Below are 18,733 nucleotides of genomic sequence, written 5' to 3'. Positions count from 1 at the left end.
TTTTCAACGTAGCATGCACTGTTCTGGATGTACACTGATAAGACCCTAATTAGTATCCAAAAATGCCGCATGTTTGGCTTAGAATAAAATGCCAAGCATGTGGCATTTTTATTTTTCAATTGGGATCATACCAGTGTACATCCTGGACAGTGCAGTGCATGCTATGTTGAAAATTCAAACCCTTTACATTGAAACTCACCTACTCCCACCAACTTTCCCCTCTTTTCATTTTTTTGCTCTGTGCACTAATAATGGAGTTGCCTATGGAACTGGGCTTTTGAGTCGTGCTGGTTGCCAAAATATTGCAATTTAAAGTTAAGAAGATGCTGGAAAAAATGGTCAAAATCGCAGAGCCTGCAACACTGTAATTTCGGAAATAATACCATGGATCTGCAAAATTGCATATTTTCCTAACTCAAGTGGCCCTTTCAGTTTGCCAAATTTCAAATTAATCAAAAATTGTAAGGTTGAGGACCTTGTTGATTTGACATGAAATGACCCATATGTAAGTATCAGGCTTCTTGTGCATAAAATTGGGTAACACTTTACTATACCGGAGACGGATTTCTTCAAATTTACAGGACAAAGTACTTACGCAAATCATTTTCTGTAGCGTTGTTGATGTTCGGGAATATAGTTTTGATCCATTTTAATGCAAATGCATGTGGTTTTCTACGAAAATCTATTTCCGACGTGCTATATCTGCTGCCCCCATTTGCTTTCTGCACGAGAGCACAATATGCTCTCGTATTGTCCGTATATGCTAAATTGAACGAAAGGAGAGCCAATGGAACCTAACCTAACCTAGTAGGCATACCTCATCCCCGTGATGGTTCGTGGGGCTATCGTGAATTTTTGGGCTAATGTCAATGGTTTTTGGGGCTACCCGTGGATGGTTTCTGGGAAATAAGGAACAACAGTAAGTACTCGTTAATGTAAGAAATAGACATTATTTTCGTTAGAAATTCATTATTTCACCTAAATAAATGTTCTGCAATGCAGAATAGTACGTTAGCAATGTAAAAAATTGCAAAATAAATCATTGATAGGTGTCTCCGGTATAGTAAAGTATTACACTGTTCTCTCTTATTTTGCACAGCAAATCAATTTTGTGTGTGTCGTGGATCTCATTGTAGAAACTGTTTCAAAATACCTGAGGAATGATATATATATATATATATATATATATATATAACCAAAACAAGATACTGCCATGCTTAAAAAATAATTTTAAATACAATGAAGTTACATACTATTCAAGAGTTGCATGTGTTTCATTATATTTTACCATAAATTGTTGATAGTCTGTGTTAATGTACTTATCACAATAAAGTGATAATGAAGGCTGCACCTAGAGTGGATAATAAAGACACCTCATTCAACTTTTCAGTGTTTTTACATAAATGTTCATCAGGAACTTTGTAAGATGAGAAGGTTGAATGGCTAATTTGTAGGACAAATGTAACTTTGTTTTTACAACATTTCTGATAGAAACCTTCGTTTAGAAGATCAAAACACTGCATTTATCTCTTAATAACCAGTCCCAGTAGGTCTTCCATAAGTATATTAACGAAATCGGATCGCACACAATGAAACCCCAGCTTTAAGTTGTTTTTTTTTACCCAGCATATGAAGCTCTCTAGCTACTGCCCCCTGAGGAATGTTTATTCTAAGTTGCACTGTAAGTGCAATTACTCTTTTGCATTTTATAACTTGGAGCACCATGAAAAGTTCAGATACAGCACAGACACAATGAAATATAAAATTATTAACCACTGTTACATTAGATTGCTCCATTGGTACATGCTGACCATCTTCTGTGGCATTTTTTCAAGTATTCTGCCTGCCTTTTTATGTCCTGCCCATCCATTTTTTAAAATTTTTTTTTACAGAAACCACAGTGCATGTTTAGTGCTGTCTTGTAGGTAGGACATCGGGCTGCCACGAGGGAGATCCAGGTTCGCTTCCTAGGGTGGATGATCTGAGTTAGGAATTTTTCTTGTCTTGTTCATGCACAAAGCACCTCTGAGGTTCACCCAGCCTCAAATAAATAGGTGACTGGAGAATGGTTGCGGACCACTTCATGTCTAAATTGACCAAGATTGAGAATATGTGTAAATGTACATTAATGGCACAATGCACAGGAAACTTTTAACATAGGCGTGCCATAATTGCCATACAAAAGAGGTGCTACATCCAGTCCCTATTCTTGACTCTGCGTTTAAAAATAGCCAATTTTCGTTGCCGGTGTATCAGACCTCACATACTTTTTTTTTAGAAAGTCAAAGGCATAAAGTGTGCAGAAGTTTGTGTGGTGTTTTTTTAATAATAAACTGTGACTTAAAAAAAATCTGATTACATATTTGTTTAAATAAAAATCTTGATTTTAATTTAACCTGCTTGTGATTCTATTTCAGATGTCTTCTGCATCCTGGTCTCGTGAGAGTCAAGAAAATTTGGCTGCTCCAGTGTCTGACACAGGTTTCTCCCCTGTGGAAGTGTTCATAAAGTCTGAAACAGACAGTACCAATCCATTAGTTTGTGAACAAACATCTGTGGAGATAGTGTGGCTTCCGGATGAGTCGTGTGTCAAGACTGAAACAGAATCATTTGAGGAGCCTCCTGATGTTGGTACCTCTGTTGACATCAAACCATCTAATGAGTGCATACAGGATGCTTCCGTTGAAAGCAAACTATCTAGTGAGTATATGGAAGAAACTTCAGAATGTAAAGTGGAAAGTGTGAGTGATGATAATTGGAATCAGTTTGAAGGCACAACTCAGGAAGTTCCTAGTGAACAAAATGTTCCTAAAAGTGAAGGATTTTTTCCATGTTATCGTGGACAACTTGGTGACAATGGTGAATTAATTTTAAGTGAAGCTGAAGACATGAAGTATACTGTAGTGAATCCTGATGAGGTGGAAGGAGAAGTGGCAGCTCCTGGAGAAAGGTAGGTGAAGAAAATTTTAGTACAAGGATTGAAAATGAGCATGGCAGTACTAAGGTTCAAAATTGGACCCTATTGCTTGTAGGTTATGATGCATATAATTTACTGTATCCTTCCACCAGTGCTGCAGGGTTACTGGTCATTCCATACAAGATTGTCCAGGAGTGTCCACCCCACCATGTCAGATTGGGATGAAATTTGTTACATGATATCCTTGGAGAAATATAAAAAAGCATATTTTTGGAATATTAACTCTAGTTTGGAATTTATAATCCTTTGAAATTCCCTGCCATTTTATGCCTTTTTTGTGGGATAAAGCCACATGTTCAGTGGTGTGCCCAGGATTGTTGAAAGGGGAAGGGGGGGTTACATATACTTTTTTAGTAGTCAGCCCTCATTTTGTCAAGTTTTCCTGCCTTTGACTTTTTTTTTTTAGGAATAATGGGTCAAAGAGGGGGATTATGGCCCCTGCCTCCCCTTGAGGTTACACAGTACATGTTAATATTTTGGTTGCCTGACTATGGAGTTATACACTTGTATGAGATGTGACGTGGCATTTCTCCTTATACTATTTGAAATAGTAAAGAATAGTTGGATGCAGCATGCCTAGCACCATGCCAGACAACAGAACTATTAACATCACTGTTTTAAAGAAAACTGTGCACACTCGAGATAAGATACCACATTGTGGCATTATGTGCGTAGTTTGGAACACAGAAAAGGTGTTGAAGGTGTAGTCTTGTGCATGTATTCTCGCAAGTTTTGTTTTGTGTATATTTATGCCTGTATGTATTGTTTACATTATCATTTACCTGATGAAACTAACCTGTTTTCTTCTTTCTTCATGTGATGGTTATAACCAAAATCTCATCAGAGAATTCAAACCACCGTAACTTTAGGACTCAAAATTTTCGCACTTCATTTTGATTTCATCATCCAATACTCAACAAACAGAGATTTTGCATATTTATTGTGCAAATGCAATATGAAACTTGTTTTTAGTAATATCTCTGCAACCAGACTGAAGCATATACCTTGACTTTACAATTTTGACCTGTAATTTCCTCTCCCATCCAAAAATTACTGAAGCAAGCATGGCCCCAGTCACTTACGTGTGTGTGTGTGTGTGTGTGTATGTGTTAAACAAGGGACGTGCTGCATGAATGACAGAGCACACTCAAATACATTGACCAATATCATCCACAATTTTCGTTTTCACACTTCAGCAGCTTTTTTTTAAAAAATAATGTTTTTATATATATTCCAAGCCACGTGTCAGGTCAAGTTTGCAGCAGCAGCAGCAGAGGTCCCAGGTTCGATACCCGGTGGAGGCACATAGTGTTTCAGATCCCACTTTAAACTATAGGTCCAGTCCCGATTAGCCTTACTGTGCATAAAGTGGACTTAAAATACCAACTCAATCAATGAACCAAGTTTGCAGCAGGTTTTATGTATTAATCCACGTGAGTATGGCGCTCATAATCATCCATGCCAGTCTTACCAGCTCTTCGTATCGCAGACAATGAGAGAATCGGCAGTATTGCCAGCACATCAAAACCCATACATGCATGTCAAGCAGAATTTATTTCTACTTCTTTAGTCTCCTAAACCACACAATTTTTAATTTTTAAATCACTTTCTGTGCATAAACTGTGTAATATATGTGTTATTGTTTAATCGCGAAATATCTTCGAAACATGAGGGTGCATGTGCGGGGGAGAATTAGGTTGTATCGAGCGATCAAAAAGAAAGAAATTAAAAGTAAACGATAGGCATCCCTTGAATTTATAGTGAGTTATTGCTTTTGGTTTACAAAGATTAAATTTATTAAAAAGTTTGTTGCACCATTTGCAAGCATTTGTTCCTTATAAGACATATAAACTTGAAGTTTATATACCACAAAATACAGCGTGATTTGTTATTGATGGTGTTATACAATGTACCAGTTAACGACAAGTATGTTACGTAAAATAACTTTTTGAAAATCCGGAATGTGCAGTACAATTTTGTATTCAAAATTAAACTTGTTTTTTGCTAGAGAAGGGCATGCACTTCTCACAAAACTATGCCACTTGTGCTACTGATTCCTTACAAAACCAGAAATTAATGTATGCACGTTAATATTATGGGGGGTACTAAATGAGGATAATGATATTTCATACATCAAGCACGGGTGTTCTTTGAGAGTGTTCCTTCATCAATTTTTCATATCATCACTCATCCTCATCTTTGTGATTAGACAAAAGTATAAAAAAGCTACGCAAAATAAATCAAATAAAGAAATGTTAAAAAGAACTTTTTGCGAGGAAGAAAGGTTCTGGTATTCTCCATTTTTTTGTGTGTCTCTCTTCATTTTCGTCATAAGGACTACTGAAAATATTGTGTTATGTTCATAAATGATCGTGCATCCTACACACATGCATGCCCACGTGCCCGCATGCACACTCATTTCTTTTGTTAAAAATGTCATTAAGCAATTTTATTCTCAATTTTAAAATGCGCCACGACACCAGAGGTCCTGAATTCGAATCCCAGCCTGGACATGAATGTGTGTGAGTGTCCATTCATCAATTTCATCATATCGTTACTCATCCCCATCTTCGTAATTAGCCAAAAAGTGGCATAAAAGCAAAGTAAAATAAAGCACATGTAAATTTTAAAAAGGAGCCTCATTCAAGCAAAATATTATCTTTGTTTCAAAGTTGGTTCATTCATTCACAGAACAGTAAACAAGCATCTTCAACAAAGCCTTCGTTGCTGCCAATGTGTGTAACAATAAGCCTCCCCTCTTCCTTCCCAGTCGGCTGCTTTAATCCAGTGCTCAGCCCTTCAATGAAAGCCTGGCGGTGGTTTTGCACAGTGGTATCCTCCCACTCTTTATTCAAAGTGTGTCCCGCATTGACCCATGTCTCGTCCATTTTTTTAAAATTTTTTTTTGGGGCTGTACCTTTTTATAGTGCGGAGATACTTGTGTCGCCAAACAACAATATCTTCCCTCTCCAGCAACACAGATGATAGTTTCCTCCTACTAAACTGAAAACCCAAATCATTCAACACCCGACACACAGTTCGAGCGCTCATCGGCAATAAATCACTCACTTCTTATTTCCTGCGCCAGTTTTTTTGAAATTGGAAGTTCATTGCGAAGGTAAAACTCGTGTACTTTCTGGCAAATAAGTTGCTTGGAGAAATCATCCAACACCACCTTTCTTGAACGATTTCCTTTAGCAAGGAGTCTCTTCTTGCCTGGTGTTTCCATATTACCCATTTAAAAAAAAACTCTCTTCGCTGCGTAAATGGAACGTTCACTGACACCTGTCAACACTGACGTCATGCTCATCACCTCACGTCCTGTCTTATCCGGATACTGTTGCCTTAAGGATGAATATATATTTAAAACAACTTGTTTGGCTTGACTTTGGAGAGCTTTCCCTCTTAAATGCTTCCTAAAATAACATTCGGGCGAAACCGTGTGCTCAACAGGAGACCTCGATTCAGCTATTCTCGTTGCTGTGCAGCTCGATTAGCAATGAATCACGATAAATGTAGAGTTAAAATAGTATGGTCTGCAACACTGGTATCAGATGGATTGGTGATTCCACGCATATTGCAACCATCTTCAAGTCCACCTCGACTCGCTCTTGAGTTTAAGTGTTCATTCACCACTACCGACATCCTAGTTGGCGATCTGCGGTTCCATGTTCGTCTGCTGAGTGATTGCAACCAATCAGTTACATATCTGCTAATGTATATATTATTTTGTCTACATATTACAAGTTTATTAACTATTTCCTTACAAGTATGCAGTTATGTCGGAATAGAACCCATCTCAACGGAACTGTATTCTGCACAAACGTTTGGATCTACATGTGCGAAAAGTTGCTGGAAAGTTGACCTGACACGCGGCTTAGTGTATTTTATTACCATTTTAATATTGCACTGATCATTGTAATAACTGAATTTTAGTAGTAACACATTAAAGAAACACACACTTCAGACTCAAAATTGTATTGAGTAACTTCACAAGCAATGAATATGTAATCACGTTAGTAATGAACACTAACAAAACATACGGCCACAATAGTGTGATAACAGTGAAATATTTTATGATGCACTCAGTTGGCAGGGAAAAAAAAGTTTCTTTCACCATTTTGGGAATCAAAACTTAGTATTTCAGCTTATGAACAACACTAAGGGGCCGAATTTTGTCAACATACACGAGCATTACGTGCCTAATATTGGCCGTATATTTACATAACCAATGGCGCAACAGCCCATTGAGGGTCCAGTCCTACCTATCGACTGCCGGCCTCACTCCCACCTGATCCTACTCGCTCACTCATCCTTTGTTGGAAAACATCCAACCAGTTACTGGGTTTCGTGTGGTCAGCACACCGAACCCCCAGTCTTTGTTGTAGGTTTTCATGACCAGGTTACACTACTTATTTGTAGCTCCCCAGTTTCCTCACGATGGTGGGTGGCCACCGGTCCCACACACAGGCTGAAATCTCAGAGAAAAGTTGTTACTCTTTCCCTAGGAGATTCGAACCTGTGCACGTCCTATAGCCGGAGCCCAAAGCATGGCACCTTAGACTGCACAGCCATGGTGAGGGACCATATATTTACAAGGAGAATCAGAAATTATAATTTCTCATCGAAATTTCAAATTCTATACACCTGGCATCGCTGTTGCTTGTTTCGAAATTCCAAACTGGTATTAATTTTAACCTCTGTGACTTCCTTTTTCAAAAAGTACATTTTGGCCATTAAGTGTGCCAGTTAAGTCTTTATCTAATCATGTGCGCTATCATTGAGTGACTAAATTTAAACGGTTCTATGTACACCTTATTCATTGTCAGTTTCCAGAAATTGACACACCATTCATAAAATTGTTGCTTTTTTAAGTACAGCAGAAGCAAGATATTTTTCTTGGAACGCACGTGCATGCAAGGACCTCCCCAGTGATGTAGTGGTTACATGCCACCTTGTAATCGAGAGGTCCTGGTTTCAATACCTTGTGGAGGCACACAGCATTTTGGATTCCACTCTGTGGGTCCAGTCCCAATTAGCGCTACTATACATAAAGTGGATTTAAAACAAAAACTGAAACAATCTCTTGTATACAAGATAAGGACAAGTAGTACAGAAAATGCTCTAGGAATGCACACATGCTCTTCCAATGAACCTTTTAAACGGTGCATCCCAGGCAGGCACTTTTTAAATATGATAGTGACATGTTCAAAAGTGGTATTTTGTCATGATTACCTGCAAATTGAAAGCTATTTGCATCCACAGGGCCAATGCCAGAGCCTGACTTCTATAATGCAGACCTTTCGGAAAAGACATTTTTACAATTTATTTCATTATTATGGCATGTCATAAAGTCAATTGTATATTAATGAAGTAGAAACAGATCTTGAAGTATCATTATTAGTTTTGGAAATATGATGTGTTAAATGCAGTCATGTGTTACTGGTCCGTTAGTGTGGCCAGGCACGGTAGTGAAAATAAGTCAGTGGGCAGCAAGGGTTACATTCAATACACTTGGGATTCCCAATTTTGGTGCAAAATACAGGATTTGTGTTTTTTCATTTAAATACAGTGTTCGAGTTGAAGAAAATGCTGAGGGGGGGTGGGAACTTCAGAACTACCGATCAGTGGGGGCGACTAGTGGAGAATGGTGGGGCAGTTGCCCCCCCCCCCTCACCCACTTTGTGCCCTGCATTATGACCTCTTAATGCTAAGCCTTGTTTACAAAGAAAAATTATGCTGTCCTTTTTTCTTTCTCTAATTGGGAATGATGTTATAAATGTAGAGCCAGGGATGGTAAAAGTAGAAGGGGAGAAATTCCCTGGTTTCCCCTCCCCCTTCAATTCGAGCACTGTATGGCCAATACTTAAGTACATTTGATCCGTGTCTGTTGACAAAATTTCCACCGACCACAATGCCAGGAATACAAATACAACAGTCATTTTTAGATTATACCCATCACAGACTGTTCATCTGAAATACATGACAAAATGATCAGTCAAACTATTGATGTTTGCGAAAGTGTGTTTATGGACAACATTCAACTACTCTTAACTAAATGAACTTCCTCAAAGATATCAAATTCTGGAAAGATTTAATCAATATTGTCCGTTTCAAACAAGTGATTATGCTTGTGAACTATCAGAATTTCTAATGCTTCAAATGCCTTGTAGGAGTATGCACATTTTATGCACTAAATATTGTCACTGATTTTGGTTTGTTTTATGTGGTCATGCAGGTGAGAAATTTATCTGGTAGTGTCTAATTCTTTGAATGCCTTTTAGGAGTGTGAGCAAAATTCCAGCGTAGCGTGCACAAAATAGCAATATTGTGCACTAAATCTTGGCACTGTTGTAGGTTCATTTTGAGCCATTGGTCAAGCTAGTGTGAAGTTGGCACAACAATTTTGAATTACAAATTCCTGCTAAACCATGTATATACAAAATGTGGAAGAGTGTGCATACATTATGCACTCATTCGTTTTTTTTTTTTTTTTTTTGCAGAGGGGTTGGATGGAGCAAACTTCAGATGACAAAAATATTTATACAACACAGTATAGTGTGTGCAACTTGTGAAAAATTGTTTTTTATGTGCCATCTTGATACACATTATCAAATTTTGCTTGCAAGCAATACCATTGCAGTTTAGCAAGTTTTTTAGTTGAATAAAAAATTGTCTAAATGATTCTAAATTTATGGTAGTAAATCCCTTTTGCCTTCCACCCATGCCCAATATGATGTGCAGCCAAAGTTCCCACATGAGGAAGTGACTGGTAACTAAAGTGCTATCACACAAATTATAACTCTGTTCAGCCTTTTTCTGGAAATGTGTACCTTTTTTGTTTTTATTGTCAACAACCCATTTTAGAATGATTTGAGGAAATTGCCTAATGAACAAAATGTTTTGACTTGTTGAATTGTTACTATATTAATTATTTGGAGTGCTGCAAATTCTATTTTTTACTAGCCTATATTAATTATTTGGAGTGCTGCAAATTCTATTTTTTTCAACTGTTGACAATCATTGATCCTCAAAGTATTTAAAAGCAAGAAGACCCAGCCAACTCTGAGTACTGTGGGGAAGAATATAATTTTCTACAAGAAAGTGAGAAAATAATTGTGGTTATTTGCATCCCTCCCTTCATTACAAAATTAATATGTCATATGTCTCAACAGCTTTTTTCAACAATTGCCTCAGGTTAATATTATTTTTATGAGTGACCTGCATGGATTGTGCATCAAAACTCAACCCCCCTTCCTCCCCTTTCCCCCCTCCTCCTTGCTTGCTTTCTTGTTCAAACTCGAGGGGTCCCAGGTTTAATACCTGGTGGAAGCACATAGTGGTTCAGATCCCACTTTAAACTGTAGGTCCAGTCCCGGTTAGCCTTTCTGTGCATAAAGTGGACTTAAAACAAAAATTCAAGAACAACAATTCAACATTCTTGTTCAAACTCAGCAAATTTTGCTAATGTTGGCTCATGTAATTACTGACAAGCTTTTAGTATCATCCTTTCATCATAAGCAAATGAAAAAGACAGCATTTTGTGAGATTTTACACTAACAGTCCATGTATGCTAGAAGAGCTTTCTTGAATGTAATATCAAATCTAATTGCGTACCGTCATGCTCATTTTTAGTCTGTTATTTGAGGTGTTGTAATGTTGATTTTTGTCTGTTGTTTGATGTGTCTGACTGGAAAGGGACCAATAGGATTTCAGTGGCCACAGTGCAGGTTTATCTAGGGTAGTGGGTGGAGTAAGTCATCAAGCAATCAGCGACATTGATCTACCCACCAAACAATTATATAGTAATATAGTATAATATCTTCACACACATATATTCTTGTACCTATTTGTACATAATTATTAACTGTAATTATGTACTGATATGTTTCATACCATGTGTGGAAAACAACCACTGTACAATTTTCCACGGAATGAAATAAATCATATATCGTATAAATGTTTAGCAGCAGCCAATCATGACCATTTGTAGCAGATCATCAATATTATTTGTAGTAAAATTTTATGGGATACTACAGGGTACACACAATATCTTTATGACTGAAGAGGCAAACGTGAGAATATTAATATCACATAAACTTTTGGTATGAAATAAGGTAGACTGAAATGGTATGGTTGCAAGGTGATCCTTTTATTTCCACCTTTAATAACCATGTATTTTGAACTTATTAAATTGCCAAATTTCCAAGTATGTCTCAATATCAGCAGAAATGGGTAGGAGTAATATAGGTATTAGTTCAGGCTAGTACGTGTGCCATGCTGTATACAGAGTACTTACGAAGGATGCAATTCAATGTCATATTTTATGTAGGCTTTTGTAAAATAAGTCAAATAAGTTTTATTCTGTACAAGAGTAGCAGTTCTGCTAAATTCATTGACCATCAATTCAAACTTCTTTCATTAATAAAATTTAAATATCTGAATTAGGGACTGTCAAAGGAAAACAAGTATCCTATAAGAATTTTGAGGGGAGTAAGTTCTTCACGATTGTCGCTAGATTCAAGCGTGGCATTTAGGTTACTACATCTCTTTTATCATTTAGTTTCCAAGCTACCCACTACCCACCTGCACTGTGCCCTTAGACTAAGGAACAATAAAGCATTGTGAAAGGATGCAAGCACCCTTGTGGGCTGTCTTTATCAGTCAACAAGTAAGGGTGTTTGATAAACTTCCTTCATTGCATTTAAGGTAAGTCATGTGATGAAAGGGAAAATTTGATTTCCATGTTAGTTGATAATTTCATGACAATATCACATTTATATGTGTATACACTTGTCTATGAAGATGTGTCTGTAATGCTGTGTTAACTGTAGCTACGGAATTGGGTAAGAGGTACATGAGCATGGGATTTAACCTCACAGCATGTGACTTGACATTCGAACACTACATTGGACCTGGAAATCTACTTCCATAGTTTTTAGTTTTTATCAGGTAGGCTACATATTACATTCCTTTGTACATTTGCAACTTTGATTTTTTCCTTCTTCTAGGGATTTTTGCACATGATTTTACAGTCACATATGTGCATTTTATAATATAACATTTTAAGAATTCACCGTCTAAATTGTAACAATTATGGACTTATGCCATAATTCATTTTAATAAATTTATAAATTCTACCCATCACACATTTATTTGTCATTGCTTAAAATGCAAGACATACTCATTCACATTATGTATTTGTTTGCATTTAATATTTATACACATAGATGGCAGACTCATAGCTCCACCTTGTACACCATACTAGTGCGATCTGGAATAGGGATAGCCAAATCTGGATATGGGATAATTTTCTATCTGGATATTGAATATTCAGATATCGGATATTCTGATATTGAGATATATGAATTGTCTGGATTATCCGAATATCCAAATTGTCCAAATATCTTAATGTGTGCATTATTCAGACAGTTTTACCATTTATCCATTTTACGGGCTATCCAATTCTTTTATTTGTCATATGTCACTGTACGTACAGTTCTCCTACAAACCACTCATCAGATCTGTACTATCCAAATTATCTGTTACATACAAAATGGATATTAGATTATTTGAAATGTGGATCTCCATTATCTGGTTATGTGGCCATCCCTGATCTGGAGGTAGGTCTCAATCTTCGAAAAATGTAGAACTATTAGTTAGATAAGTTCTTGTACTCACTCTGAATTAAATACGTACAACCACCTTGGTGGTTAGTTGCCTAAAGCCGGCCTGCATATCGGCAACATTACGCTTTTTCCGAAATCGATTTTGGCGCTGTCTACAACCCGATGGTCTGGTATTGTTAAACTTCACATTTCCATGCCAAGAATTGCCAACACTACATTTTTTCTCGAATCATTGAATTGAAAAGAGAAGAATGCTGACTTGTTTCCTATTTCTCAATCTGAAGACATTTTCCAAGAGAGGCTCAACTTTGTCTATATTTCAGGTAACTTAGCTTTATTATTTTAATTTTTTTTAGATGTTGTGTGAAATTTTATTACTTTGATTGTCTTTAAAAATCCTTTCAATGACGGTCGAAAGTTTTGACAAAGAACAACTGCTCATAGATTCTTCGATTCATGGTGTATCTGAAGGTGACACAAGGGAAAGGAAGTAAATGTCTGTGCCTTGTAATCTCTTTTCCCCTTCTTATGTTCAGTCCAGTGGCGTAGCGTGATTGTATGAAAGGTGTAAGGCTTCCAAAAAAAATCTGACCTGAATATTGGATAAAGAAAACCCAAAGATATTTTAACTAAATAGAATCTATTTGAATCTAAGTCATGCATGGGCATACTCAATTTCAAACACAAAATGCACACACTCTATGTTAACAATAATAGCATATGTATTACTTACTGAAAATTCTCATTTATACTGTAACTCAATCCGACGATCCTTTAATCTGAACACCTCAATCACGTCGTCGTAGAATCGGGGGTTTCTGGTCAATGTCTTTAGTAGCTCCTTTTCAATGGATGTAAGTCCCAAGTCAGATTTCCTTGCCTGAGTCTGTGTGCTGCGTTGAAACGTATGAATCCTCTTCAGTGCAGAGGACGACCTTTCCACCGACGAGCTTGAAGCAGGAATAGTGAGGAACAATTCTGTTAGTTTGTACACTTGTTCAACAGCTTCATTCAAATGGGTAGTATGCAAGTACTCATGAAGTTCAAACACACTGTTTACTTGATATTCGGCTTCAGAATAAATGACCTGTAACTCAACTTTCAACTGGTAGCAATTGAAAAATTTCACATACAGCTTAGTTAAGGACACAAACTCTTCTTCTGGAAAGGTTTCTACGTAATCGGGAAATTTATCAAAATCCAACAAAGCCAGAAACTCCTCCATGCTTCCAAATCTCTCGGTCGTTTTTACCATCAGTGTGTCCAATATTTCATAAAATAACACACGAAACGATGTTTTAGCATCAAACTCGAGCCTCGATCTCTTGACCTTTGAATTGCACTGTTTGTGTTCATTTGTTTTTGACCAAATGACCTCAAACTGTTCACGCAGTGCTTGCAAATCGGTTTTGAATTGCTCAACCTTTTTTAGACAAAATCCAATGTCAGAAATTTTCTTTTGCAAGATATTAAAAAGCACTTTGGCCTTAGGAAACACTGAAGAAAAAATACTGAGGAGAAAACAAAATTCAAACTCTTGGATAGTGTGATAAAATCCCCTAGCAGCCATTCTTGATTCCACGTCCCACTCTTCATCATCTTCCATCATAGTCTTCAATAGTTCCTCCAGCTCATCTTTAACAGAAGAAATTACATGTACGAGCCTCGTGCTGTAAATCCACCTTGTGGGTGAAACTGTGGGAAACCGCCTATTAACAATTTTCTCAAGAGCATTCATTCTTTTTGTTGATTTCGAAAAAATGAAGAAAAGCCAGAACATGTCTGAAAAAAAATCTTGCACTCTTTAATACTGTCTGTTGCCTGTTGTAAAACTAGGTTGAATTTATGGGCGTAACAGTGAACAAATATCGCCTGTTGGAATTTTTCCCTAACTCTCCGTTGTAAACCATTGTGTGCTCCTGCCATAACACTTGCCCCATCATATGTTTGACAAACTAATTTATCACTGCACTCAAATTCAATCAAATAACTAAACAAGTGTTCTGCTAAGTTGCTGGCAGTACGATCACTGCTTACGTCATCAAATCGCAGAAACCTCTCTTGAACCTCACCGCCTGAAGAAACGAATCTAAATACAGTTGAAAGTTGGGATTTGTGAGAGATGTCTGTCGTCTCGTCCATTATTACGGCAATGTAATTGGATTCTTTAATTTCCTTTTTTATTTCACTGGTCATCACTTGAGCCACTGACTGTATGAGGTCATTTTGAATCTCTGGAGAAGTACCGGAAAATACAGTAGCTGTACGCAAATGATGAGCTAATATTTCATCAGTTTTTGCCATGAAATTCAATAGCTCTACGTAGTTTCCTCTATTCTGTGACTGACTCGATTCATCATGTCCTCTAAATGCTTGTTCCTGCCTCCCCAGAAAACAAACGATATCGATAAGGCGATGCATAATGTAGCGATTGTTTGTCACTTTTTCATTATATTGTTTCACGGATTGTTTGAATGCTTCACTCAGGGAAGTTTCTATTCTCGTTTGGCTAAATTTAATAATACTTGACAATGCATAAATATGAGATTTCGATTCAACATGCCGCTTTTTCAATAAAGAAAAATTGCAGATATCCGTAACACCAAAATTACTCCACACATTCTTTTCCTTTGAAAATAAAAGGCACGGGAAACAATATAATTTTTTCGTTCCTGCGCAACCACAAAGCCATTTGTTCCGATTGTACCACGATGTTTGAAATGTGTACATACCTTTTCCTTTTCTCTCCTTTTTCAAATCTTTCAGTTCTGGTGTCGGCCTACCTCTGTTGAGGATGTCTTGTTTACACGCGAATGTCAAAGACGAAAAGGGTTGTTTTAAAACAGATTCAACTACGCACTCACACTTGTTCATATCAACCACACACTCATTTTCACTCACTCTTGAACCTGTGCAATTATTTTCCATGTTGCACAAAATACTGTAATGGCTGGCTAATAGAAACACTGAATCCTCTCTCTCTCTCGCGTGCGCGTCTGCTCGTAAGTCGTAATGCGTCTTACAAGTGCTGAGAATCGGGGCGCCCTGTCATTGGTTGAGAAGATACTACGTAAGCAAACACACCCACCATGGGCGAGCCCAAATCATTTCTTCCATTCACCTGCACGTAAGTCCTCTGAAGAAGCCTTACAGAGAAACAACTCGAATCAAAACAAGTCCTCAATTGTTTCGTTAAAAGTTCTACTTGCAGTTGATATTGCTATATGTGTTCAAGCGATAAATACGGGAATGAAATAAGTTTTCTTCAATAATTTCAACTTGTAAGGTGGACTTACAAGCCTTACGTGGGCACTATGCTGCTGGTTCAGTCATACTTACTATGGTCTAGCACTGATTGAATGGTAACTTCAACATCTGATTTAGTTTTCATGAACTCCTTCAGGATAGCATCTCTTATGGCTTCCAGAGCCTGGTTATATTAAGAGTGCATGTTTTGCTGAAAGATTGAAATACGAAGAAGCACTTTTCTTGGAAAAATATCATGAACCCAATAACATTTTACATTTTATTAAAAAGGCAGAATTTTTGAATCTTGAAACTTTAAACATTATGCTTACATTCTTAACTTCTGGTTGTTTGTTGTTTTGTTACTCTATACACAAAGTTGAGTTATGTCATATTAAAAATGCAACACTTGATAAAAACAGATTATGTTTTGTCACAAAAACTTCACAGTGATGAAGATCCAGTTGGTACACTTGGACTGACGCTTTCCACTTGTATGCTAGGCTGCATTTCAGAGGAACCTTTTATTTAATTCATCAGGCAACGCACTGCCCTATTGGTAGCTACTGAAGATGAAAACAGCCTGAAATACAAGGTAACCAAAAAAGTTCTTGCAGTGATAAACAAAGAGCAATACAGTGAACGGTATGTACCTTTAGGTTTCGAAGTAATCTCCATCAGCATCCAACACCTTTTGCCAACGTTCCTGTACCTGCACAATACCCTGGTGATAAAACTCTGTGGGCTTGGATGCAAGGAAGTCCGTGAGTGCATTTCGCAGGTCTCCCTCATTTGCGAAGGATCTCCCACGGAGGTGGTTGTCAAGGTAATAAAACAGGTGGTAATCTGGGTAATCTGTTGGTGCAAGGTCCGGTGAATATGGTGGATGGCACAGTGTCTCCCAGCCAAGTTGCTGAAGGGTTTCCCGGGTCCTCTTTGCCACATGTGGCTTGGCATTGTCATGCAGGAACAGCACACCCTTGCCATTCACCAATGCCGGCTTCTTCTGCTGCAATGCACGGTGCACCCATTGCAACTGCTGAGAGTAGAGGTCAGCAGTGATGGTCTGACCACGTGGATGGAGCTCGTAATGCACCACTTGCCGACAATTCCACCATACAGAGAGCATAACCTTTCGTGGGTGCAGAGGTGGTCTTGAGTGTGAGGAACAGGGTCACGTGGCGACAAACAATGTCTGGTACTTGGGAGTGTCATAGAGGACCCACTTTCCGTCACCAGAGTGAGGTGACGAGTGAGCAAGGACAAGCAGGCTGTCGCTCGTTGTTCCTTGTTGGCTGCCGACAATGTGTGGGGTACCCACTTGCTTAACTTGTATGACTTCCCTATCCCATTCAGGTGCAGTCTGACTAAATCAGCAGAAACATGGAACCTTTCTGCAAGTTCATCACACATTAGACCACTGTCCTCCTCGATGCCTGCTTTCAGGGCCTCGTTATCCAACACGTCGTCCACTTCGACATTCATCCGAAAGGCTCACATCTCCCGAACGGAATTTCTGGAACCAATGCCTGGCAGTGCGTTCGTTCACGGCATTCTCCCCAAATGCCTGGCAAATGCGGCAGCTGACAGGTCCAGTTTAAAGTCATACAACAAACGTGAACAAGCTACTTCGATACCTCTGTTTCTCTTCGACACTGGACGAACTATGACTGCTGTGTGTGCGCAACGTGCCTGTATTACTGACAGTCGATGGTCAGACTAACTCCCGATCGCTTGGCAGGCACGTGCGTCATTTCGTTTCCTCTCTGTGAGCGCATGGTTAATGGGATGTCAAAAACGGCAAGAACTTTTTTGGTTACCTTGTATTAAAATAGGATTTTTTACTTATGAAATACATTAGGCAGGGTCCAGGTCGATGTGGTCTTTTTTGAAGTAGTCCCCATCGAGTTGTATAAACTTGTATAAACTCATTCTTTTTTGACTAGCCCTCATAATTTCCATGAAGTTCAGAGATTTAACATTAGTACACAATGTTCTTAATATTTGAAATGTTATGCTGGCAGATTTAACTTCAGAAACACTTGTTTTCGAATTGTAGATGCCATCACTTTAAAATTAGAGCTTAGAAGTATAAAAACTAAGGTTCAAACCAGAATTGGCATCCAATAAAGATTTATAAAGACTAGTGATATTATGAAGCTAAAAATTTGCCGATGTACTCACCGATAAGTTTTGGAACTGATACCGATTCCGAATCATACGACTATTTAATGAAAATGGAATGTTATTTTGAGCATGACAAAAATTAATTTCCTGTAAACACTTATATTTGCATATTACACACATACATATGTATGAGAGCTAGTAAAAAAGAGTGAAAATTAATTGTTATTTTTTATATCACAAAGTGAACATGCAGTGGTGAAACAAATTTGCGCAGAAAATGTTCAACAATTCTCAACACTAGAAATCTCGAATTCAATTGCAAGCTCTCATTCAGAGAATCAACCTACCATAAAGTTAGAAATAGACCAGTACATTCCACTTAACCAGGATCCGCTATTGTATTGGAAGTTTCAGACACTTACAACAGAGACAATATGGAGAATTAATCAGAGTTACACATGAAAAATCTGAATTTTCTCACAGGTTGGGACAATATCAGAATGGGCAATATTTTTTTTAAATCCCGATACTGACTTTTCGGGATCCCGCACAGTCCTAGAAATTAGGCGATCTTCCCGAACAATGACGGCAGCTGTGTTAACCATGATCTCGCTCGCTGCATTGGCTGGAGCACCCAGACTGCCCTGCTTTGTGGTTGAAACATTGCCCTCTTTAAACTGTTTGAACCACCAAAATTCCTCTGAAGTGATTATTTTTACATTTCTGGAATAAAAAAAGGAACAATCCTATGCCT

At 37.9% G+C, this 18,733-nt stretch overlaps 1 protein-coding gene across 3 annotated transcripts in view; it reads left to right on the top strand.

Moving 5' to 3' along the window:
- LOC145999612 (uncharacterized) overlaps positions 1 to 18,733 on the top strand; it is a 308,818-nt gene that overhangs the window by 26,937 nt on the left and 263,148 nt on the right. For all 3 annotated transcript variants that reach the window (XM_083136689.1, XM_083136685.1, XM_083136684.1), the window contains exon 3: positions 2,418 to 2,950. In XM_083136689.1, coding sequence (XP_082992815.1) covers positions 2,418 to 2,950 — 533 coding nt within the window. The remainder of the gene's footprint in view (positions 1 to 2,417; positions 2,951 to 18,733) is intronic.

Source organism: Lepisma saccharinum, chromosome 15, assembly GCF_977018435.1.
Source record: "Lepisma saccharinum chromosome 15, izLepSacc3.1, whole genome shotgun sequence".
NCBI classification, from domain to species: Eukaryota; Metazoa; Arthropoda; class Insecta; order Zygentoma; family Lepismatidae; genus Lepisma; species Lepisma saccharinum.
This window is presented reverse-complemented; position numbering and strand designations above follow the sequence as displayed.